Raw genomic sequence first — 26,133 nt, 5'->3', positions numbered from 1 at the left:
CCAGTCAAAAATGAGGTTCTGTTCCTCAAGCTTGTGTTAAGTCTCATTGGGACTCTACAGCAGACCAAGGACAGAGAGGTCAGAATGGGAGCAAGATGGAGAATTAAAATGGGAGGTGACTGGAAGCTCAGGAACATGCTTGCGGACTGAATGGAGGTGTTCCACAAAGCGGTCATCCAGTTTGTGTTTGGTCTCCCTAATGTAGGGGGGACAGCATTATGAGCAGTGAATACAGCAAACTAAATTGAAAGAAGCTCAAATAAATCACTGTTTCATCCACGGGGTGTTTGGTTGGTGAGAATGGAGGAGCTAAAAAGACATCTGTTGCATCTCCTGCATTTGCATGGAAAGGTGCTATAGGAAAAGGATGGGTTGTTGTGGGTGACTGAGGAGTGGACCAGGGTGTCATGGAGGGAATGGTCCCTTCTGAATGCTGAAAATGGAGGAGATGGGAAGATGAGCTGGGTGGTGGTGTCACGGTAGAGGCGGCGGAAATGACAGATGAGATGATCTGTTCAATACGGAGGCTGGTGGGGTAGAAGGTGAGGATAAGGGAAATTCTATCATGGTTCTGAGAGGGAGAGGAAGAGGTGAGAGCAGAAGTACATGAAATAGAATGGACACAGTGGAGGGGCCTGTCAATCATGGTGGGGCGAATTCTTGGTTGAGGAAAATGTAAAACATATCGGAAGTGCTAGAATGAAAGGTTGCATCATCTGAACAGATCCATTGGAGATGGAGAAACTGGGAGAATGGAACGGATTCCTTACAGAAAGTGGAGTGTAATGAAGTGTCATCGAGGTAGCTATTGGAATCAGTGGGCTTATAGTGAATATTCATTGAAAGCCTATAGCCAGAAATGGAGACAGATGTCAAGGAAAGGAAGGGGAAGGTTAGAAATGCACCACGTGAAGATGAGAGAAGGAGGCAAAGTCAATGAAATTTTCCAGTTCAGGCTGAGAGTAGGAAATAGCACCGATATAGTCATCAATGTACTGGTAAAAGAGGTGAGGGAGGAAGCCCGAACAGAACTGTAACAGAGAATGTTCCACATATCTCACAAATAGGCAGGCTTGGCTAGGAGCCATCTGGAGGTTTATTTGGAGGAAATGAGTGGAGTGAAGGATTGTTCAATCTGAAAACAAGTTCAGCCAGGTGTGGGAGAGTGGTGATGGATGGGGTTGGTTGGGCCTCTGTTCAAGGAAGAAATGGAGAACTCTCAGGAGCCTCCTGATAGGATATGGAGGTGTTCTCTGACTGTTTATCAATAGGCGCAGCTGTACTGAAAATTCTGCTGCTAGAATTCAGGATTTCCTCTTCTGCATCCTCATTTTGAGTTCATCCTTCAGCTGCAACAATAACTAACTAGTTCAACTGGCAAATTGCATACAGAAGTCTATAAGACAAAGGACCTTTATCTACATCTGAAGAGGTTTTTATGTGATTGAATGGAGTTACTGCTGATTTTCAACAGAAATGCATACTTATTCACTTTGCTGTGATTGGAAATGTTAGTAATTCTAAAGATCAATTGATTGCTCCCCTCTGCCCAGATTAACACCATCCATTACCTGAATCTCACCCACTTTTAGTACCCAGCCTGACCTCAACTCACTCTCCCTGCTTGATGTAAGCTGATCCTCTGCCAAGGAATGTCAAGAAATAGTCCTACCCCCTCTTAATCTTTAATGCGTGTGAGCTTTCGTAATTCATCAAATCATAACAAAATCTTTTATATCATCGTCCACAAGTTGATTTATATAGTTCCTTTCCTTTGTAAGTTCTCTCACAGATATACTCTTCCCCCTTCATTAGTCTCCTTGAGTCTTCTTTAGGGTGGGTCAACTGCTCCGAGGCTACTGCCCTCTGTAACTGCTCAGTGTGCCAGAATAGCTAGGTATGAAGCTCTTCCTCCTTCCTGGTGAGAATCTGGAGAACAGAAGGCAGGTACCTTCCCTGATTGTATGGCCCTAGGGGGTCGGCAACTTGTCCAGTGCTGAGTCGTGGACGTGACCCCATGACTTCCAGCTCCGGTGGGCACATGATGGACTAACATAAATTTCAGGGAACTGGTTAACCTTCTTCTGACTCTTCTTTTCCATAGGAGGTGAGCATTAGTGAGAGAAAATGCACTTGAGTTTCTCCATGCATTTTCCATGAATGGGGCCTGTATGCTTGCATTGATGGTTCAAATGCTGTTGATCTGTTTCCACATTGCTGCAACTTGTTTTTCTCTGCTTGTATTTTTATTCTCTCTATCAGGATGAGATTCTGTCCAAAATCGATGCTCCTCACTCACTGGCTGCTGCTCATCTCCGCTTTAATGCTTTGCTGCAAGTTGCTGTCTGCATCCAGTCACCACCCACGGGGCCACTCAGGTAAGCAGTTCCCCAACAACTCTCACTGGATACTTAGACTGAGCTTCATGTGATTGCATATTATAACCCATCAGACATCTGAGAATGCTCTTACTCTTCATTAACTGTCATGAGTACTTGATAGCATTGCAGTTTGTATCTGTTAAATGAAAGCAATCATCTATTTCTCCAGGTTATATTGATTTTTAATTTCTATACTTGTAACTTGATGCCCCTGTGGTGTAAAAAAAATGGCTTTTTGATTGAAAACCTAGATCAAGCACCAAGGCCTGTAGAAATGGGATTGCCAATGTTGAAAAGAGCTGAAGAGAAGAGGAGATTAATCATGTGGTAATTAGATGATGCCAAGCTCAGGGTTTAAAGCTGTACAGATAATGTAGGGATAGGAGGTAAGGAATTCTGCAGCTCCGAAGCCTGGGAAAAAAGATAAAAATAAAACGGGGATTGTTACTGGGGTTTCCATTATCAGCTCGTTCATTTTGAAATTGCAGGCTCATAACCAGAGAGTAGAAAACCTCAGCCCATCTGATGAGTCCTGCATTCAACAGAGCGAGGATTTTATAAACAGGGGCAGAGTGTATGAAAGTGAAACAGTTATGAAGAATTTATAAAAAGAAATTTATTAGGTCACTGTTGACCTCTATATGTAGTTTTGGGCACCCATCATCAAAAAAACATAAAGCCTTAGAGAGTGTAGAGCGTAGATTAACCAGGAATAGGAAACCTTAGCAACAAGAAGAGATTTGAAATACTGTGATTATTTGCACTGGAACAGAGAAGGTTAAAAGGAGATTTAATAGGTTTTTTTTTAAATTATGAAGGGTTTTGATAGACTGAATAGAGAAATACCACTTTCTTTGTTTGGGGAAATGGAGAGTCATCAATTCAAAACAATCACAGAGAGTGGGACAAAGAATTAGGAAAGTGTTGTTGAGTGTGCTATCAAGCGGCACTTACTCAGCAATAACCTGCTCACAGACGCTCAGTTTAGGTTCCACCAGGGCTCAGCTTCTGACCTTATTACAGCTTTGGTCCTAACATGAACAAAAGAGCTAAACTCCAGAGGTGAGGTGAGAGGGGCTGCTCTTGACATCAAGGCAGCATTTGACCGAGTGTGGCATCAAGGAGCCTTAGCAAAATTGGAGTCAATGGGAATCAGGGGGAAAACTCGCCACTACTTGGGGTCATACCTAGCACAAAGGAAGGTGGTTCTGGTTGTTGGAAGTCAGTCATCTCAATCCAGAGACATCATTTCAGGAGTTCCTCAGGGTAGTGCCCTCGGCCCAACCATCTTCAAATATTTCATCAATGATCTCCCCATCATCATAACATAGAAACATAAAAACTAGGAGCAGGAGTAGGCCACTCAGCCTTTCAAGCCTGCTCCACCATTCATTTTAATCATGGCTGATCATCCGACTCAATAGCCTGCTGCCGCTTTCTCCCCATATCCTTTGATCCCTTTCGCCTCAAGAGCTATATCTAACTCTTTCTTGAAAACATACAATGTTTTGGCCTCAACTACTTTCTGTGGTAGCGAATTCCACAGGCTCACCACTCTCTGGGTGAAGAAATTTCTCCTCATCTCAGTCCTAAATGGTCTACCCATATCCTCAGGTTGTGATTCCTGGCTCTGGACTCCCCCACCATCAGGAACATCCTTCCTGCATCTACCCTATCTAGTCCTGTTAGAATTTTATAGGTTTCTATGAGATCTCCCCTCATTCTTCTGAACTACAGCGTTTATAATCCTAACTGACTCATCTCTCCTCATATGTCAGTCCCGCCATCCCAGGAATTAATCTCCCTCTAAGAACATCACTCCTCAGATAAGGAGACCAAAACTGCACCCAGTATTCCAAGTGTGGTCTCACCAAGGCCCTGTTAATTGCAGCAAAACATCCCCTGTTCCTGTACTCGAATCCTCCGGCTATGAAGGCCAACATACCATTTGCCTTCTTTACCGCCTGCTGCACCTGCATGCTTACCTTCAGCGACTGGTGTAGAAGGACACCTAGGTCTCATTGCATATTCCCCTCTGTCAATTTATAGCCATTCAGATAATAATCTGCCTTCTTGTTTTTGCTACCAAAATGGATAACCTCACATTTATCCTCTTTATATTGCATTTGCCATGCATTTGCCCACCCACTCAGTTTGCCCAAATCATCCTGAAGCATCTCTGCATCCTCCTCCCATCATAAGGAGAGAAGTGGGGATGTTTGTGGATGATTGCACAATGTTCAGCACCATTCGTGACTCCTCAGATACTGAAGCACTCAATGTCCATATGCAGCAAGACCTGGACAATGTCCAGACTTGGGCTAATAAGTGGCAAGTAACAATCATGCTACCCAAGTGCCAGGCATGACCAGCTCCAACAAGAGAGCAACTAATCAACACCCCTTGATGTTCAATGGCATTACCATTGCTTAATCCCCCACTATCAAACATCCTGGGGATTACCATTGCCCAGAAACTGAACTGGACTAGCCATATAAATGCTGTGGCTACAAGAGCAGATCAGAGGCTAGGAATCCTGCAACGAGTAGCTCCTGACTCCCCAAAGCCCGTCCACCATCTACAAGTCACAAGTCAGGAGTGTGATGGAATACTCTCCAGTTGCCTGTATGAGTGCAGCTCCAACAGCACTCAAGAAACTCGACACCACCCAGGAATAAGCAGCCCCCTTGACTGGCACCCCATCCACTACCTTCAAAATTCACTCCCTCCACTACCAACACACAGTGGCAGTATTGTGTACTATTTATAAGATATACTGCGGCAACTCACCAAGGCTTCTTAGACAGCACCTTCCAAACCTGTGCCCTCTACCACCTAGAAGGACAAGGACAGCAGATGCATGGTAACACCTCCGCCTGCAAGTTCCCCATCTCACACACCATCCTGCATTGGAACTATATCACCATTCATTCACTGTCATTGGGTCAAAATCCTGAAACTCTCTCCCTAACTGTACTGTAGGTGTTCCTATAACATATGGGCAGAATTTAGCCCTCGTTGGATAGGCTCAGCGGGGCGTGTGGGGGTGTTTGGGAAGCCAACTGCCGCCCGTGATCGAGGCTGGAAGGTGATTTCACACTGGCCAGCCAATTAAGGCCCACCCAACTTGAAACGTGAGCAGCGCTGCTTGTTTGGGGAAAGAGAGTGAGTGGGGCAATTGCAAACTTCACGCATGTGTATGAGTGCGCGCTTGAGAAGAATTTTCAAAAAAGATTATAAAGAATTGAAAAATGTTATAAAACATGTCCCCTCATGTGACTCTGCTACATGAGCAGAGACATGTTGTTAATTAAATTAAAAGTTTTTTATCTTTATTTGCTTTTGGAAACCTCATCCTGCCCATGGATGAGGTTTCCTAAAAAGTGCAAAGGCTGCTTGGCCTTTTCGCCTGCTCGCCAACTGTAAGGTTGGACAGGCAGTGAAAAATGTAAGTTAATTGAGACTTTAATGGCCTTAACAGACCTTTTAATTGTGGGTGGGTACACTGCCGATTCCTGCGACCGAAATAGCATGCGACTGTGTGTTGACGTTGGGATGCTCGTCTCACGTCAATGTGCGTCATTTTACGCTCGAGCTGTCCGGGCAAAAAAATTTTGCCCATGGACTGCAGCAGTTCAAAGAGGCAGCTCACTGTCATCTTCTCAAGGGCTCTTAGGGATGGGCAATAAATGCCAGATTAGCCAATGACACCCACATCCTTTTTATCGAGGGTTGTTGGAACATGTACTGCTTTGCCACAGGGAGTTGTTGAGGCCAAACCCACTGTATATTTTAACGGAACGGTAGATAAGTATTTGGTGCAGGGAAAGTTAAACGGCTGTGGTGAGGGACCTGGCCCAAAGGATTAGTTTTGGATCGCCCTGAATGACCTTCTGTGCTGTAAGTCTCTAGAGATGAAGAGTTAATAGAATTATGTCCTCCTAGCTGTGAAGGAACAAAAACAGAAACATTCAGGGAGGTAAGAACAGTGTGTAGAAAGCATAGGGAAACAAACCAAAGGAAGGAAACAGTTAAATCCACTTGTTTTACAGCATTTCAGTTTGTTATTGCCTGGTTGACATCAGCCTCTTTATTCCTGTCAGATATAATTCAAAGTATTATCAAGTTTCCCATCCCTTCTGAATTTAATGTATATACTGACTTTGCATTGTTTTACATTATGAGGCTATTATGTATCATTAGATTGTTATAAAAAGCATGCACCTACTGTTGCTATGATCTTACCCTTCTGATAGCAAGGTGCTCTCTATCTCTCTCTCTTATATATTTATATATAATGTATATATAAGTAGTGTATCCGATGAGTTAAATGAAATGCTTCAGGACTAATACAGGTTTTGAAGGAGCTAAGAGTGTGACAATCATTGTTCCTTCATTCCTTTGTTAAATGTGTTATTCAAACCTGTTAAATGTGAAGTGTCATGATTTATGATATGATTCATAATAATAGACACAAATGTGAATGAGGCTGGTATTAACTCAGAGATATGGTGTCTCTCAGGTTATGAAGTGACTCCTGCACACTGTATATCAACTTGCACAATGTACACTTGGGCAATCAAAGACCACATCAATGAGCAAGCCTGTGAGAGAGGCCATCAAGTCTAATCAAATGAGTATGCAGTGGTTTGTTCTGTCCTAGGGCTGCCCATTGGTATGGATCTGTTTATGCATACATAGCAGCAGCGTCACCAAATTAATTGGAGACATTAATCACCAACATGTGAATCCGTGTCTTCACTGATGCTGGAAAGAGATGTGAAGAAAGAACCTGGTGTCTCAGCTGGCTGATCTGGAACTGAGATTATGCCGGTGACTGGAGCTGAGGTTGTGCCGGTGTCTGGAGCTGAGGTTGTGCCGGTGTCTGGAGCTGAGATTATGCTGGTGTCTGGAGCTGAGGTTGTGCCAAAGTCTGGAGTTAGGGTTGTGCCAGTGTCTGGAGCTGAGGTTGTGCCGGTGTCTGGAGCCGAGGTTGTGCCGGTGTCTGGAGCCGAGGTTGTGCCGGTGTCTGGAGCCGAGGTTGTGCCGGTGTCTGGAGCTGAGGTTGTGCCGGTGTCTGGAGCTGAGGTTGTGCCGGTGTCTGGAGCTGAGGTTGTGCCGGTGTCTGGAGCTGAGGTTGTGCCGGTGTCTGGAGCTGAGGTTGTGCCGGTGTCTGGAGCTGAGGTTGTGCCGGTGTCTGGAGCTGAGGTTGTGCCGGTGTCTGGAGCTGAGTTTGTGCCGGTGACTGGAGCTGAGGTTGTGCCGGTATCTGGAGCTGAGGTTGTGCCGGTGTCTGGAACTGAGATTATGCTGGTGTCTGGAGCTGAGGTTGTGCCAAAGTCTGGAGCTAGGGTTGTGCCAGTGTCTGGAGCTGAGGTTGTGCCGGTGTATGGAGCTAAGGTTGTGCTGGTGTCTGGAACTGAGGTTGTGCCAAAGTCTGGAGTTAGGGTTGTGCCAGTGTCTGGAGCTGAGGTTGTGCCGGTGTCTGGAGCTAAGATTGTGCTGGTGTCTGGAACTGAGGTTGTGCCGGTGTCTGGAGCTGAGGTTGTACCGGTGACTGGAGCTGAGGTTGTGCCGGTGTCTGGAGCTGAGGTTGTGCCGGTGTCTGGAGTTAAGTTTGTGCCGGTGTCTGGATCTGAGGTTGTGCCGGTGTCTGGATCTGAGGTTGTGCCGGTGTCTGGAGCTGAGGTTGTGCCGGTGTCTGGAGCTGAGGTTGTGCCGGTGTCTGGAGCTGAGGTTGTGCTGGTGTCTGGAGCTGAGGTTGCGCTGATGTCTGGAGCTTTGGATTTTCCATCTCTAATATTTGGGGTTGGGATTTGTGAGGCTAGTGCTGCTTAGATGCACAACCACCTGAGTTTCCATTACAAAAGGACTGGGGTTAATCTATCATGTACAGGCATTGGTGGGACTGAGGGCCTGTCAATTCCTTGTTTGAACATTTTTTGACCTATTACATTTTATGCTGATAAATGCATTATAACCTTAGTGACCTTGCATACAAGACCAATAGTTGCTTTTTAATTAACACACTTAAACTGACACTGTGGGCGGAATTTTCCCATCTCGCCGGTGCCAGGAAAATCTAACTGGAGCCAAAAAATCAGAAACCCGTTGGCATAAAAATATTTTGCGATTCTCCTGATGGTGGATATCTCGCTGGGTAATGGCGGGATCACCATTTTTAATCATTACCACCTCATGAATGCTCATTAAATTAGCTTCTCGCCGGAATCACGTGCAGCCTTCCAATCATGTGTCATGTCGGTCTGATTCTCATTTGAAAAAGGGCACCGGGCACATGTTGGACCTCACTTCACTCGTGACTTTGAAGTGAGTGCAACATATATAGTCTACCTCAGTAGTGCTGTGCTGGTCTCATTGTGAGACACAGTGGAACGCCACACTGTTGGTGCTGGAGGGCTAGTCTGCTGCCGGTGTTTGCCTCCATAGTCACTAGGTCACTACTGTGTAACGGTACTCAGGCAGGACTCATCTTCCAGACATTGACTGATATTGTGACCAGGGTGGGGTTTAGGGGTGGTCTGCTCCCGGTGGGTGCTGCCGTTGCCCAGAAGGACAGCACTGTGCAGCGGTGCTCATACAGGACTGAGCATTCAGAAACTAGCATTTCGACCAGGAAAGGAATTGGGTGAGGCTGGGAGGTTGGTGGTGGGGAAGGGTGAACACAGTGGGGCAATGGTGAAGGAAAACTTTGCAAGGGGCTGGGGAGGTGGAGAAGGGGGCATGATGGAAGGCAGAGGGGCAGGAAGGCTTTGCAATGAGGTGGAGGAGGAGGGGGAACAAAGGGAGGCAAAGGGTAGACTGAGGAGTGGGAAACTGGAGCCCGTTAAGGATAACTGAAATGCTGACAAACAAGGGGGTGAAAGGCATACCACATGTATGAATGGGAAGGGATGAATGCAGACTCTCATATAGGAAAGGGAGGGGAGTTGCTAGTGTGCCACAAGGAGGATGGGTCGCATGCAGACTCATAAGTGGGAGGGGTGGGGGGATGGAACGTTTGGAAGGGAGACTGTGTAGTCTTCATCCTGAGGGCAATGGGGAATTCAGTGAAGGGCAAAGTTGTTGGTCTGTGGCTCGCAGTCAAGAGTCAGAGTGGAGACAGTCTCCGGGTTGTGTGGACCTCACGGTCAGCAGGCAGAGAGTGGAGACAGTGATGGGGTACAGCGGGCATGCTGCAGGAGTAATTGTTGGGAACACTGTGCACTCCCACTCCAGGGAGGGGCAAGGGCTGTGTACTCAGTCAGAGTAATGCACAGCTTGGTGTGCAGGTTCACAGCCACTGTCCATTGGCTTGCCTGTCTCTGTACTGGGCTGCAGATGGTGTGGTGATTGTAATGGGAGGCATCTGCAGCCTGTATTTGGGGAACACATAAAAAGGGGTGGTGTGGTTACGTGAAGCTTTCCAGTGGGGGAAGTGGGATGGGGGCGGGGTTCATCTTGGTAGGTGACTGTGTATACAACTTCTAGATGAGGAGGGTACAGGTTCACATGGGGCATGGGCATGTGCACATCAGCAGTGATGGGCTCAGGGGGGAGGGTAGGAAATTTGACCACAACAACAATGGGATCCAGTATTACTGGGGGAGGCTGGAGAATAGCAGGAGGAGCTCTACCTTCACATCGTATAAGCCTTTCCCAGCACTCAAAGAGGGATACACTTAACCTGATGGTTTGACACAACATTCGCAGCATATCAATGCTAAGACATCGGAATGTAAAATTTAGGAATGCAGGCAATTGGTAAGGAGGCACAGATGCGGCATACGTGGCTTTGCATTAATGGAGGCCACTTATGTGCTTTCCGGAATTGCATTCCTGACAGGGCAAAGGGCAGCCGGTCATTAATCAGTAGCAACTTCTCGTTCATTAGAATGCTAAAGGAGAGATTGGAGCACTGAGCCAGGTTAGGTAGCACTTGTCATTCAAACCTTCTCATAGCAACGAGGGATTCAGGTGTAATGTTTCTGGGATGACATCATGGTCACCTCAATGTGGGTGGGAGCAACTCAAAGACAAGGCAGCATCAGGTACAATGCAAGTAGGACAGAAACCGCTGTAGACCATCACAGTTACTATTGGTAACAGGTTGTGAGCTTCAATATCTAGAACTATTCCTCATTAATGTCTGCAAAGCTGCATTTCAGAGAGAAGATCAAAGCAGAAATGGACCCAGGGCTCAATGCTGCCTTTTTGAGGGCCCTAATGCAATGGAGGAGGTGAAGGGGGAAGAGGTGATACCGAGCGCAGCCCCAGGAGGAGACCCCGGCTGATTTCCAGGGTCAAGGGGAGCCAGAGCACGAACAGGAGGGTCAGGAGGAGAGACCCAGACCACAGAGTCTAAATGCCAGGCCAAAGCTATACCTAAGAAGGTTCTCCTATTTACAAATGAATGAGAGACAATGCTGGGCACATCTGCGCATCTCCCGAGTTTTGGTAGATCACATCTGCCAGATTCTTCATGAAGACCTGATGCCCCATGGAGTGGGAGGGCAACCCCTGCCAGTGGCTTTAAAGGTGACCACTGCACTTAATTTCTTTGTGGATTATTCCAGGGAGACACAGGCGACCTATGCAGCATCTCTCAGTCAACAATACATAGATGCATCGAGATCACAGATGCCCTTTACACGAAGACACATCACTATGTGATGTTTACTCTGGATGAAGATAGCCAGGCTGCGAGATTCATCAGCTTTGCATTTCTCCCAGGCTTCCCAAGAGTGCAGGGTGAAATCGACTGTACCCATGTGGCTTTAGCCCCTAATGTTCATAAACTGCAAGGGCTACCATTCCAACAATGTACAACTGCTATGTGATCATCAGAAGCACATACTGCACATCTGTGCCAAATACACTGGGAGTTGCCATGACTCCTTCATTCTGAATCACTCCCAGGTGTCTGAGGTTTTCGAAGGGCCTGAACATCTACAGGGATGGCTGTTTGGGGATAAGGGGCACCCACTGAAACCCTGGCTGATGACACTGGTGGCCACCCTCAGAGTCTGTCCGAGGAGAGATACAATTCTACTCACAGCTCCACACGCTCCCCTATTGAGCAGACCATTGGGCTTTTGAAGATGTACTTCAGATGCTTGGACTGCTCAGGTGGCTCACTCCAATACACTTCCGACAGGGTTTCCCACATCATCAGAGTGTGTTGCACCCTTCACAATCTAGTAATGCCAAGAGCTAAACCCCTGCCAAAGGATGAAATGGAGCAGGATGAGAGCTATTCGGAGGTTGAAGATCAGGGAGCCCAGGAACCTCAAGAGGGTGATGAGGGTCAGGTTGAAGATCACAGTGCCAAAAAGGAAGCAAGACATGGGAGATGTGCCCATGACACTTTAATCACTGCCAGATTTCAGGAGGCATAAATTGAAGGCAAGGGGAGATGGCCGCAGTCCTCCTGGCCCTCAGTGCCGTTCCTTTTCGTCTCAGGGAATGTCCAACCAATTGAATTGAGAATTAGCCCAGCATTGATACCTGCACCTTCTGGCCTCATGATTCACAAGGCCATGATCTCCAGAAAGGTCCGTGGTGCCCTCTCTATGCACTTGCTCTGGGAAATGAGAGTGCGCTCAATGGTGAGAACGATGTGAGAAGTGACTTGAAGCAGCCCTTGCCACATAATTAAGAATCTACAGCGGACAGTGAGATGAGGACATGGTTAGCAATCTCCTCTGCCCGTCCATGTCTTGTCTTTTGCCACTACCACTGAGCACACACAATTACCGCTAATCACACAAGGCTGATGTGCTGCCCTCACACAATAGTCTGCCATGAGGAAGAAGGGTTAGAAGCACATAAATCACACACTCCTAATAAGGATTTTAACACATTTCCCTGACGCCACACAAGGGTGAGGAGACCATCTTCACTGAGGTTGACATCACGTGAATGTTAATCTCACAGAGGGGGACTATCACTGAGTGGGAGGATGGATAAACCTTGAAGTAAAAGGATTCCAATGTACATAATCACAATGCCTTCAGTTGACCAAAACATTCACAGAAACATCAAATGTATTTACAAAAGTTCAATATTTTTACAGTGGCAGCACACCCGTGACCTAAAAGTGAGTTCAAAGTTTCTTAAGTTTCCTAATTCTACCGTTACGCCTGGGTGCAGCCCTGACATTACAGCAGAGGTGGAGGCAGCCTGCTGACTGCGGATGTCCTCTGGTGGCCCAAGACCTGGAGGGCCCCAGCCTTATAAAGTCTTCTGCTCAGAGGCAGATGCACGCTCCTTGGCCTGAGTAGCTGGAGTGGATGGGTTCACAGGCTAGACACCCTTGGAGTGTCCTGAGAGGAGGCTCTCAGGGTACCAGAGGATACCTCCTTGACTAAGGTCTCCCGGCAGTGGAGGGAAATCTTGGAGGCTGCGCTGTCCCATGTTTTGCCATTTTTCTGTCTTTACCAAGTCAGGATCAATTGTAGAATGACTTCCAGCATCTGCTCAAGCCCCAATGCATCACCCCTTTAGGACGTGCCGGCTGACATTAAGTAGTGTAGTCTTGCTTCAACTAGTGCTAGACTCTCACAATTTTGTTCCCCTGCTGAGATATGTAGCCTCATTAGGGTAGTTAGCGCTGGCTGCGATCATTTGAATTCACAGGCAGCATGAAAATTGGATGGGATAGCAGGGCCTGTCACCTTCCTGCCACTGCAGGTATTTTGCTAGTGGCCGTGTATATGGTGGAAGGCCCACCCTCCCCAGGCCAATTTGGCCACTTAAGGACCTCTTTCCGCTGGCACTAAAAGCAAAGTAATTAAAATAAAAATAAAATAAAATAAAATAAATGTTCGGACAGGGTGGCTAGGGAGAGACTGTTCCTGTATGTAAACAGATCAAGAACTAGAGGGCACAGTTTTCAAGTGTTTTGCAGAAGAAGCAAATGTGAGGTGAGAAAAATCTTTTTCACACAGAGAGTAGTTAGGTTCTGGAATGCACTGCCTGAAAGTGTGATGGAGGCAGGTTCAATTGAGGCATTCAAGAGAGCATTGGATGATTATTTAAATAGAAACAATGTGCAGGATTATGGGGAAATGTCAGGAGATTGGCACTAAGTTAAAATGCTCAGAGAGCCAGTGCAGACATGATGGGCTGAATGGCCTCCTTCTACTCCTAATAATTCTGTAATTCTGGATAGGCACTTCACAACATAGGAAGACCACCCAGTGGAGCCTGGTGACCTCCCTGTGATATGGGCATGAGGGGCTGCCTCCAGTGGCAATTGTCATCCCCGCTAGAAGATCCTGCCCCAAATTTGATTACCAACAGTTCTTGGACTCTAAGCTCTAAGGACAAGTTCATTTTTTTTTGCCAGAGAGGTTGTTTACAGTAATTAAAACTTATTACAGTATTAAACATTCAAAAGAATAGACAAAACCTAACATTTTCTGGTGGGTTTAGCAGGCTATCATTAAGTATAGCAATTTCACACCATTGCATGCACTGTAGGTCGCAGTATATAAGTTGACCCAACATATAAGACAACCTCATTTTTTCAGCACCAAAAAGCATGCTCAGGCCTGTACGCGGCACATTAGTCAGCCCCCCATTTTTCAGCTAATAAATGCATGTTTAGGGCTATACTTGCATTAGTAGTCGACCTCATTTTTTTCAGAACAGGAATACATGTTTAGGATTATACTTGCCTTAAAAGTCAGCACATGGGACCAAGCAGGGCGATACGAGCTGTATTCCGAAGAAGATGTTTAAGGGTTTAAGACACGCGCACACAGAACAGACTGTGCATGGCGAATGATGAATAGAAATGGGCCCCCCTGCAAAAAGAATGAAATATGAAACAGGTTTCAACCTAAAAGTGGTAACATTTGCTAACTCATCAAATAACCGTGCTGCAGCGAGGGAATTCGATGTTAGTGAAAAACTGGCGGGAAAATGGAAGAGGGAGGAATCCGCCCTGAAGGCGCTGCCCAAGACCGAATGCACCATGAGAACAAGGTCCAGCCACTGACCTGATCTTGAGAAGCATGTATCAGAGTGAGGCCTTGAAAATTGTTGTAATGGTAACATTGTCACCTGAAATGCAATGTGTATTTATGCACTTAAGTGGGTCAAATCAAACACTGAGTCCAGCAAAGATTTCACAGCAACAGCTAGTTTCTATAAATAAAAGCAAAAAACTGCGGATGCTGGAAATCCAAAACAAAAATAAAAATACCTGGAAAAACTCAGCAGGTCTGGCAGCATCTGCGGAGAGGAAGACAGTTAACGTTTCAGGTCCGTATGACTCTTCAACAGAACTAAGTAAAAATAGAAAAGAGGTGAAATATAAGCTGGTTTAAGGGGGGAGTGGGACGGGTAGAGTTTGATAGAGGGCCAGTGATAGGTGGAGATAGCCAAATGATGTCTTACAGAACAAAAGTGTCTAGTGTTGCAACAGAAGACCAGGGCCGCTCAAAGTCTACTCAAAGACTTCAATGCCAAAATGACCAGTTTCCGGTGATTCATCATCGTACAGCATTAAAAAACACGAGTATCCATTTTGCCACATTGGCAACAGGGATGAAATGCCTGTGAATTTTGATATTTCCAGCAGCCAAACTGTAGAGTGGAGTCTGTTGAAGGGTCATGAGGACTCAAAACGTCAACTGTGCTCTCCTCTGCCGATACTGCCAGACCTGCTGAGTTTTTCCAGGTATTTCCGTTTCTATTTTTGTTTTGGATTTCCAGCATCCGCAGTTTTTTGCTCTTATATCTGTGGAGTGGAAAGGTTCAAAAACAGCTCTAGTGAAGACCACAGCACGAAAAGACAAAATTCATGGTTGTGCTAGCCTGCACGGTCGACAGAACGAAATGAAAGCCTATGGTAAGTTTCAAATGTAATACATTGCCAAAAACCATGTTCCTTGCAGGAGCTTTTGTGCATATTCATGACAATGGTTATATGGATGAGGATTGAATGAAGTTATGTATTGATAATGTGTGGAATGGATATCTCAGTGGCCTTCATAACCCAATAGGAAAAGACAGTTTGGACCAGTACCCTTATTTCCCAGTTTTGACTGTTTTTTTCATTCTGGGAAATAATGCAGCTCATTAGTGTGGGGCACGTTCAGATCCCATAAAATCAATGAGATCAAGAGGTGTCTGCAAAGAAACAACACTCATGTTGCAGTTATACCAGGGGTTGTAACATCCATAATTCAACCTTTAGATGTGTGCTTCAACAAGCCAGTCAAGGATCATGTGTGCGCTGAATGGAATAGGTGGACGGTTGACGGAGAAAAAAACCTTCACAAAGAATGAAAAAATGTGTCCTGTCCTGCTCGATGTTTTATGGTTTCATTATCAAATCGTGGGATGGTATTAATGCAGTGTCATCAGATCGTTCAAAAATGCGGAATATCCAATTCATTGGATATGGAGAGGAAGATGTTTTGTTATGGATGGGGTGATTATAAAACCAAAAGCACCACATCTGATCCAGAGTGGGATACTTTCCATGCTGCCACAGCCAAAGTGAGTCAGGATGAATGGATGCTGTGTCGAATGCTGAAGACGATAAGTTTTATGGTTTTTAAGTTGTTATGATTGTGGCTCAAACTATCTTTGTACAATTATTTAAGACCATAAGACGTAGGAGCGGAAGTAGGCCATTTGGCCCATCAAGTCTGCTCCTCCATTCAATGAGATCATGGCTGATCTGATAATCCTCAGCTGCATTTTCCTGCCTTTGCCCCATAACCCTTGATTCCCTTACTGATTAAAAATTTCTCTATCTCAGCCTTGAATATACTTAATGACCCAGCCTCTACAGCCCTTCAGTAAGGAATTCCACAGATTGACTACCCTCCGAGAGAAGAAATTCCTCCTCATCTCTGTTTTAAATGGGAACCCCTTACCCTGAGATTATGCCCTCTGGTCCTAGACTCTCCCAAAAAGGGAAACAACCCCTCAGCATCTACCATGTCAAGCCCCTTAAGAATCTTATATGTTTCAATAAGATGTGATACATTTATTTAATTTGAATTACCGGTGTTTGTTTTTCACAATTCAAAATGGTGACCACCTTCACTAACACTGGCAATTCTGATTTTATATTCAGGGTAAAAGTCAACCCCCGGTTTTGGAAGGATTTTTTGAAGTTTCAAAGGTCAACTTAAACACCTTGATCTATGGTATTTCAATGTCAAAGTCTCTGATTGGACAATGTTTCTCTCTATTTACCCTACTAGTTATTTTCAAGTTTCTAAAAACCTCAAACAAATCAACGTTCTATATTCTAGGTGATAAAAGCCTTATTAATGTGATATCTCCTCTAAATTTAGCCCTGGTAATATTCCTGTGAATCTTTCCTGCATCCCTTCCAAGATCAATATATGCTTTTTAAAGAGAAGCACCCAGAATTATGATTTGTATGGCTTTAGGTAAACCATTCCCCTTTATATTTCATCCCTCTAGGTATAAAAGTTATCCTTTAGCCTTTACAATCCTTCTTGTACTTGACCACTACATTTTAATGATCTGGACTTAGGTCCTTAAATCTCACTGGACCACCACTGTTCCTAGCTTTTAACATTTAAAAAAGGACACAAATGAATGTGGCCCAGGGTGATTTCTCCTCCTTTGGTTTCCTCTTTCCCACCCTCCATCTTTATCAATTTGGTAGTATTTTTAGAAAATCATAATGGGATTAGGCAGTATCTATGTGGTTTTGTGAAAGGGAAATGATGTTTAACTAATATATTAGAGTCTTTTGAGGAAATAACAAGCAAGGTGGATAAAGGGGAACCTGTGGATGTGGTGTACTTGGATTTCCAAAAGTCATTTGATAAGATTCCACATCAAAGATTATTATACAAGATAAGAGCATAATGTGTAGGGGGTAACATATTAGCATGGATAAAGGATTGGTTGGCTAACAGGAAGCAGAGAGTAGGAATAAATGAGTCTTTTTCGGATTGGCAAGAATGAGTAATGAAGTGCCACAGGGATCAGTGCTGGGCCTTCAACTATTTACAATCTGTGTCAATGACTTGGATAAAGGGACCCAATGTGTGGTAGCTAAATTTGCTGATGACACAAAGATAAGTAGGGAAATAAATTGTCAAGAGGAGATAAAGAGTCTACAAACAGATTTAGGTAGATTAAATGAGTGGGCAAAAATTTGGAAGATGGAGTGTATTGTGGGAAAATGTGAACTTATCCTTTTTGGCAGGAAGAATAGAAAAGCAGAATATTATTTAAGTGGAGAGAGATTGCAGAACCTGGTGGTACAGAGGGATCTGGGTGTACAGGGCCTTGGTGAGACCTCATCTAGAGCACTGTGTACAGTTTTGGTCTCCTTATTTGAAAAAGGATCTAATTGCATTAGAAGCAGTTCAGAGAAGGTTCACTTGACTCATTCCTGTGGTGAAGGACTTATCTTTTGAAGAAAGGTTGAGCAGCATGGGCCTATACCCAATGGAGTTTAGAAGAATGAGAGGTGATCTTATAGGGTGGATACCAGGACAATGTTTCCTCTTCTGGGGGAGACTAGAACTAGGGGACACAGTTTAAGACTAAGCGGTGTCCCTTTTAAGATAAAGGTGAGGAGAAATTTTTTGTCTCAGAGTTGTTAGTATGGGAAATTCTCTTCCCCAGAAAGCAGTGGATACTGGGTCATTAAAGTTATTCAAGGCTGAGTTAGATTTTTGATCAGCAAGGGAATCAGAGGTTATGGTGGTGGGAAGGGTGGGGCTTGTGGCGGCAGTGGGGGTGAGGTGGTGGCAGACAGGGAAGTCAAGTTGAGACCATAGCCAGATAGCTTATAGAGGTTGCAGAACTCAGTGGTACGGAGGGATCTGGGTGTCCTGGTACATGAATCACAAAATGTTAATATGCAGGTACAGCAAGTGATTAGGAAGGCAAGTGGAATGTTAGCATTTATTGCAAGGGGAATGGAATATCTGGCTTCAAGCAGATTCGAAGGGCTGCATCACCTACCCGGGCTCTTAACTCCTATGATCCTATGTATTAGGACACTTATTTCTGAACCACCAGATTGTGACTTCAAGCATCGTTTCTTGATTCAAGCATATATTCAATATACCCCGGTCCATATTGAGTGAGTGCCTAATCACTTTAGGTGCTATCTTTTGGGTGAGATGATAAACTAAGGGCTTGACTGTCAGTTCAAGTGGACATGAAAATGGCCCCAATCTAAAAAGATCAAGGATTCTCCTGGTGGCCTGGCCAAGATTCGTTCCTCAACCAACACCAGCATTACTGTTCATTTATTTCATTTGCTGTTGGTGAGTCTTGTGTGCAATTTAGCTACCATGTATGCTTACGTGACAATAATAGCTGCTCTTCACAACTACTTTATTGGCTGTGATTCATAAGTATAGATCCATTTCATATATAATATACAACATAGACTGTTTGCACTGCAAAGCGCCCACTCAGCTGGTGGTCTTAAAAACCAAAAATTAGTATCCTTCACATAATGGTTCATTTGAATAGTGCCTAAAAAGTCATCTGAGTTAAAATATTGTTTGTTCGGTTTTGGGGCCTGCACATTTATTATTTGAAGTTACAGCTAGTATTATCAACAGCTTGGGAGAACAGATACAACCTCTCCCTAAACTCAGGCAGCATAACTGTTGATGGTCAGTTTTGAGGTGGTAAGCTCTCCCTTCATGAGTGTCTGGGAAATGCTCACATGCCCAAGCTTCTTTCCCTATTTGTGTGTAACTCTGCCCCGGCTTTGTTAATGAATGTGGATGCAACTGAACTCCTGTGTTGATCAGCTTTCTGTTGGAGAAGTGCTATGCTCACTCTGCTTGAAGGAGGTGCCGTCGATCTAATGGCATCACTCTCTGGCTCTCTGGGTCACCAAGAAACTGTTATTTCTTGGTGCGCTTGGGGTTGCCTTATGTTTGTTCTCAATAGCTAGTAGCTGATACAACGAAGCTTCCTTAGGACAGTTGCACACAGTTCAGAACACTGCGCAGAGGCATTGGTGAACAACACATATGAAATATGCCCTTTATAAAAGATTTTATTTGGAATGGTTCGTTTTTGTTTTTGTCAGTTGAAAAGGTTGATGAAGCACGCAGTAAAATCAGATCTATAAAGTTGCTCAGTTAAGATGTAGAAATGTGATAAACCTCAAATCCATTTTTTATTTGTGAGAAAATAGCTCACTCAAACTCATCAATGTGAATTGTTTCTGGTCAAAAAAACTGGTTTGTTGTTGGATGTATATAAACAGAGGTCAACAGTTAAGGGATTAAACATCTCTCATGTAAGTGCCCCTACGCTATCCTTGTTATTTTGCCAAGCAATGTGCTATGCGATGGTTGAAGAGGCTACTTAAAATAATCCTGTTCAATTCTGACTATAGTGATGACCTTTTTATTAAAAAATATCTTATAAAATTCCCTTCTGAATTCACTGCTAATTTCTAAATTTAGAACTGTTCTCTGTGAAAAGGTCATTGTTCAAGTGAATTTGTAATGAATAGAACATCCAGTAGAGGGCACCAAAAGATTACAAATACTTAGCAACCGCACCATTCGTTGTTAAAGAGACTTCAGGAAAGACCAGAAGCTTGCTTGGGAATGTGTATAATTTCAGAATCTTTTTCCGCCTGTATTTATTCTACTTCCATATTTTGCTTTTCTAAAGAATTGCACTGTTGGGGATCTGTGAGGATGGCTAGGCAACCTAATCATGGCCTCTGACTGGGCTTCCCTGGATCTCTTTGTCAGGAATAGATGAACTGATCTTGATTTCATTTTCTTCCCTTGGGAATAATACCCAAATCTCAGTCACTGTTCCCTTGCTGGCTGGAACATGAAGGGAGATTCATCATAAGTGGAAATCATATGCAAAATCATATGCATAAAGCTGCCTGTAGCACCCAGTGGTGCTGTATACAGGCATGCTAAAGAGGTTATGCTGATTCAATACTTTGATACCAGATAATAACTGTGAGATCTTCACACAAAAGCAATGGAGGCAAATTGAAAATCACAGTTGGGAATTTATGTACATCTTATCCGCTTCCTCATCTTTCTTTGAATATCAGAGCCATTCCATCTTTAATAGAATTGGTGACATTTTAACATTTATTTTCATGTGAATGGGATTTTATTTTGTGCTTTTATTTATGCCAGGACCTTTTTAAAAGAAAAGCAGAGAGGAACAGAGAACAAACATTAACGTTAAGATCCCTGTTTTATTTATGGATTTAAACATTTTGCACTGGTGCTCCTGCACACTGTGTCTTGGTGTGGTGGGACATGGGTCCATACCTGTGACTACCCACATGGTGAGTTTCAATCTGGACTGTACTATCAGGGCAGCATGAAGGTGATGTGCTGCAGGGAAAGGTGGTAGATGAGCCATTCGGTGCTGCACTTCTTTTGGGTGGTTGATGAGTGGCACTGGCAGAGGCCTACGGTCAGATCCAGTGCCCTATCTCCATCAAAGATTGGTATATGGCTCAGGAGGGAGCTAATGAGGGGTTAAAATGATGGAGCTGAATTAACATCAGCCAATATACAGTCATTAATTGAGGATGCTTCAGTGATCTTGTCAGTTCAACTTTAATGTGCATTAATTCAGCTCCATCATACTGTCAGGCTCGGTAACTCTTCTGAATCAAGTGCCCTGATTATGACATCAACACTTATTGTTTCAATGAAAACACCCCATAATAATCAACAGAGATCAGCAAGAGGATTTTAAAGCTCGTCATTTTAATAGTTTGACTCATAACAGAAACAGAGATAACTACTCTTTAATATATTGTACTTGTAACCTTGTGAAGACAATGATTTAATGTAGTTGAATGGATAATTCTCATTTAATACTATCCCCAACCCTGACCATAACTGTAATTGTAACAGTTCTAGTCCTGGGTATACAAACCAAATTACCACACCTAAATAATGACAGGCTTTGAACTTGTGTATACTGTGGTTTATTATATAACCACAGTTATAATACAGACCAGTATCTGCTGAGGTAAACCTCAGCAAATTAGACCCTAATTATTGTGACCAGTTATTGTGAATTACACTGACCCTAGTGATAAAGTAGCATTACATTTTTGTGCTTGAATGGCTATTTGGAACTATAGTGGATAATTTCTTGATAGGAAAATACAGGTGGAAGCGTGCAATTTCTCGTCATATTCCAAAGATTTAAACTGATGTTTGTAAAGTGTGCAGTGTAGAATAATGTAAACTCTAATGGTAGCTACTGAGCATATGCAAAACAGAGCTATGTCACAGTGATGTCACTCACTGACAGGAGATGAGCATGAAGCATCTCAGAGAGTAGCTCCAGCTTTGTCTTGGTGTTATTTAACTGTTGTAAATAGTCAGCATGTAAATAAATGTTTTTGAACAAAAGACCATTGCCTCCAGCACGTCTTCCAGACTAAGAAGCCAATGAATCCTGAGATAAATCCACACTAACAGATGGTGGCAGTAGTGACGATACCCATAGAGGAAAAGTAGAAAATGACAGGAAAAGCTTCAAGTGAAGCCAAGCAACAGCGGGTGAAGGACTTTGAGGCCGACCCAGCAACCACACTGGAGACAACCAAGTAACAAGGGCAGTCCAGCAACCAGCAAGACAAGCAGCGATGGAAAAGGCAGCCTTGAACCAGGGTGAGAAATGGCTACTACTTTGCCCCTACCAGGATCATTTCAAACTATAGAGAGCGTGAGACAGGCTGAGCAATAGCAAAATAGGCAAAGATGTTTTGCCCGGTACCATAATGCCTCAGGTTGTTTGAGTAAAGAGAACAAAGACCAAGTTAGCACTTTGTTATATGCCGTTGGGAGCACAGCAGATGACGAGCTGGTCAGATGGGGTGAAAAAAGAAACTGCCTCCTATGAGGATGTCATCAGAGCTTTTGACTCATACTTCAGACTTCATAAAAATATTGTCATAGAGAGGACGAAATTTAATTGGTGCAGCCAAAAACAGAGTGAGGGGATTGACTCATTCATCAACAAGCTGTACTGCTGAGCCAAACATTGTGAGTATGGAACAATAAAAGATGAACTGATCAGAGATAGACTAGAAGTTGGCATTTTAGATGAGAATCTCTCCGACTTCTTAAAAATCTCAGGAAGATTTAAATTTAAACAAAGCTGCACAACTGGCCAGACAGGCCAAAGAGCGGAGGCAGAATAAGGCTTTTGTCAGAGAGGTTAGGGAAATTTCCCAAAGAACAGCCCAACCAAGTCATTCAATTTGTGAGTTGTAAAACCGAAAATGTAGCAAAGCAGCAACTTGGGAGATGTCCTGAAAAGGCAACAATCACCATTTTCCAATGTCCCTCATGTGGTGGGATGAAGGTGGGAAGAATGCCCCACCTGAATTGCCATGGATTTGTTGAGTAATGCCATTTTAAAATGGTCCAGAAAATCTGTATTTACTAGGCAGAAGGAGAAATATGTTAAAGGAACCTCCATTTAAGAAACTCAAGTTGACTCAGATTGCTGTGAATTAGTCTTCATGGACCAAATTCTACCCCCATGACCACAGGAGGACATTGTAGATCTTTAATTTCTTCAAGGTGCGGCTAGATGCAGTGGGAGACAGGTGCACCAAGGGTGAAGGTGACTAGCTGCAAGATGGCATTCTAGACTTCAATTTGCTCTTCCTGGAAAGAACAGAGGACAGTAACCAAGATGCCACTGATATTGATGATTTGACGCAGGAGGAGATCCTGAACCTTGCTTTACTTTTTGAAAACAGCATATATTCTGATAGAAATTTCAGCTTCAATTGATGGTGGAAATGGAGTGAATGCCAGCTAGGTTCTAACCTTGAGCGGATACTTGGATCTCGCTAAAACAAACATATGTGCAAAAAGAATGCAAGTACATTGCCTAAACCACCTATTTGCAACCATAAATTAATTTTATATATTCATTATTTCAAAGCTGAAATAAAATAGTTTTGTAAGACTGGATTTCATTTCTGAAGCAATTACCTTGGCAATTAAAGTATAAGCAATGGAATAAATATGTATTTGTGTAATGTATGTTAGTAAAGCAAAGGTAACTGGTATTTGTATACTTCAATTGGTTTACTTCAGGATTAAAGTATGTATCTATATACCTGGTATAGTACATTGGATATGCAATTAGTTGGAGTGCTTTCTAGTACAGCACTGTCCTGAATACCACGATAACATTTTCGCTATGAATGATATTAGTGCTGAATTGCTGAGTTACATTTCTCTATAGGCCCAGTCACACATTATCAATCTCCAGAGTGAATGGCTGAAATTCTCTCCTTTTTCTTCCACATCAGCAATGTGACCTTTGCAAGAGCTCCGTATGAGCCCTGCGTAATGCAGAGAAACTGGCAGTTGCTGTTCATTTTACTCTAACACAGCCGCCTAATGGATATCTCTTCCAAACCAGCCTGTGCCGCCTTCACTGAAATAGGTTTACTTTTATGAATGCAAACGTATAAATTATATTGATGCTTTAGTAAATTATTTAATGTTTAACTGGTGTTTTCATGTCACTGATACTGCTTCTAGTTTAGGTATTAATATTCCTCACTCACTTCATTCTGACATGAAATGGGTTTTAGAGAATGCCCCTGAGTTCACCTCTACTTATTTGCTGAAGAGTGATTAGTGCGCCAATTCAAAAGGAGAGAGGAATTGAAAATAAATAACAGAAGAAATACATATTTTTAGCTTGCTCGTCTGTGATTTCTCAAAACATTCAAAGTTTTTGTGAATTATGGCTTATTTATTTTTAAACTAATATGCTGGATCCATGGGAACATAGCAGGTTGAAGAACTGACCTAAAATGTATCTATATAATTAAAAATTTTGTGTATAGCACATATCTGCCATCCAACTTGTGTCCTTAAATATGATTTCATCTGAAACTCTGATGCCTCTATCTTAACTTGCACCAAGTCCTATTCATCCATCACCTCTGTGCCTACTGGCTACATTGACTCCTGGTCCACTCATGCCTCAATTTTAAAATCTTCATCCTTGTGTTCAAATCCCTCCATGATCTCACTCTCCCGAAATCTATAACCTCCTCCAGCCCTATAACCCTTCAGGAACTCTGCATTTCTTTAACACAGGCCTCTTGTGCCTCCCTCACTTGCTTCATCCCACCATTGATAGCCTTACCTTCAGCCACTGGGATTCTCATCCTGTGCCTTCTTGCTTCCTAAGCTCTCTGTTCTTGAAGACTGTCCTAAAATCTATCTACGAACAAGCTTTTTGTCACTCCATCTAATATCTCTATCTTTGGCTTGATCTCAATGTTTGTCCGATTAAACTCCTGTGAAGCACCAAGGGATGTTTTATAACGTTAAAGGAAATGTCTATAGGGGAAAAATTGTGATTGGTTTAAATGTGGATCTACAACAAACCTGTGTTAACTGAATAGTGCTGAGCAATGCTGACAGGCGCTAGAATGAGTCTACTTAAAGGTACTGATTTAGTTGCCACTGCTGTGTTTCAAATTGCTTGAACTCTGTTCCCTTTCCAAGACTTATCCCCCTCTGAACCCAGGGCTAGAGATTTTGTCCTTTCCTGCGACTTCACTTTTTGCCTTAAAATCATGCCTGATTGTGCATGCAAGCGCAGAATGGGTATGCTGCTTTCATAATATGCTCTGCCTTCATGAAACATCTGAAATTTTTACTTTCTACCTTAGCACCTGGTGCGATGCTTTATACTTGTCTGTTGGTAGCAGGACCAGTGGTGTATGGTGGCAGATCTAAATGAGATTGTGCAATATGTTCTGGAATAAAAACAAAAAAACTGCGGATGCTGGAAATCCAAAACAAAAACAGAATTACCTGGAAAAACTCAGCAGGTCTGGCAGCATCGGCGGAGAAGAAAAGAGTTGACGTTTCGAGTCCTCATGACCCTTCGACAGTTCTGTCGAAGGGTCATGAGGACTCGAAACGTCAACTCTTTTCTTCTCCGCCGATGCTGCCAGACCTGCTGAGTTTTTCCAGGTAATTCTGAATATGTTCTGGAAGCTTGTTTAGAGGATCATTAGGTGGGTGTGTTCTTAAGATTTATTTAGAGGACCATTGAATGATGTGTTCAGAAGGCTTCTTTAGAAAAAACACCAAAAGAATGCATGTGGGAGGCTTGTATTATATTTCCAACTTCTCACAACACTTCTGTTTTGTGTTTCCAGCATATTAGACAGCTTCCTCAAACAGACTAAGTTTCTTATGAGCCACAGTTTACAGCCACTATACATAGGCTGCCTGATGAAACAAGCAGTTAACAATTACTCTTCTATTGTGATATTGGAGACCACATTGGATTCACATGACGTTATTTATGTCTCTTGAAGGGAGGGAAAAACTGGTGGAACAGTGCAAAGAGTATAGACTGAACCTAATGTGTTGTTTCGCAAACGAATATTATCCAGAAAGAACGATCGTGCATCCATACGTTGCCTTCAGTAGCCTCAAGATATTCAGAAGCGCTTACCACAGAATTACTTTTCAAGTTTAGCCACTTTTTATTATGAAGGGAAATCTGGCAGCCAATTTGCAACAGCTATGTCCTACAACCAGCAAATGAAATGAATGAAGAACTAATCTGTGTTTGTGGTATTGACTGAGGGAGAAATATTAGTCGGGGCAGTGGGAGGACTCCCTGCTCCTCTTTGAACTATATTGTGAAATCTGTTGCATTCATCTGAACAGACAGATGAGACCTGTTCAAGTGCATAGCAACAGTT

At 43.5% G+C, this 26,133-nt stretch overlaps 1 protein-coding gene across 1 annotated transcript in view; it reads left to right on the top strand.

The window, feature by feature from the left end:
• The window catches only part of tafa4b (TAFA chemokine like family member 4b), a 195,901-nt gene that overhangs the window by 5,676 nt on the left and 164,092 nt on the right, over positions 1-26,133 (top strand). Inside the window, exon 2 of the mRNA XM_041191618.1 lies at positions 2,263-2,378. Within this exon, the coding sequence (XP_041047552.1) occupies positions 2,264-2,378 (115 nt within the window). The 5' untranslated portion in view covers position 2,263. The remainder of the gene's footprint in view (positions 1-2,262; positions 2,379-26,133) is intronic.

The sequence above is a fragment of the Carcharodon carcharias genome, chromosome 7 (genome assembly GCF_017639515.1).
Source record: "Carcharodon carcharias isolate sCarCar2 chromosome 7, sCarCar2.pri, whole genome shotgun sequence".
NCBI classification, from domain to species: domain Eukaryota; kingdom Metazoa; phylum Chordata; class Chondrichthyes; order Lamniformes; family Lamnidae; genus Carcharodon; species Carcharodon carcharias.
This window is presented reverse-complemented; position numbering and strand designations above follow the sequence as displayed.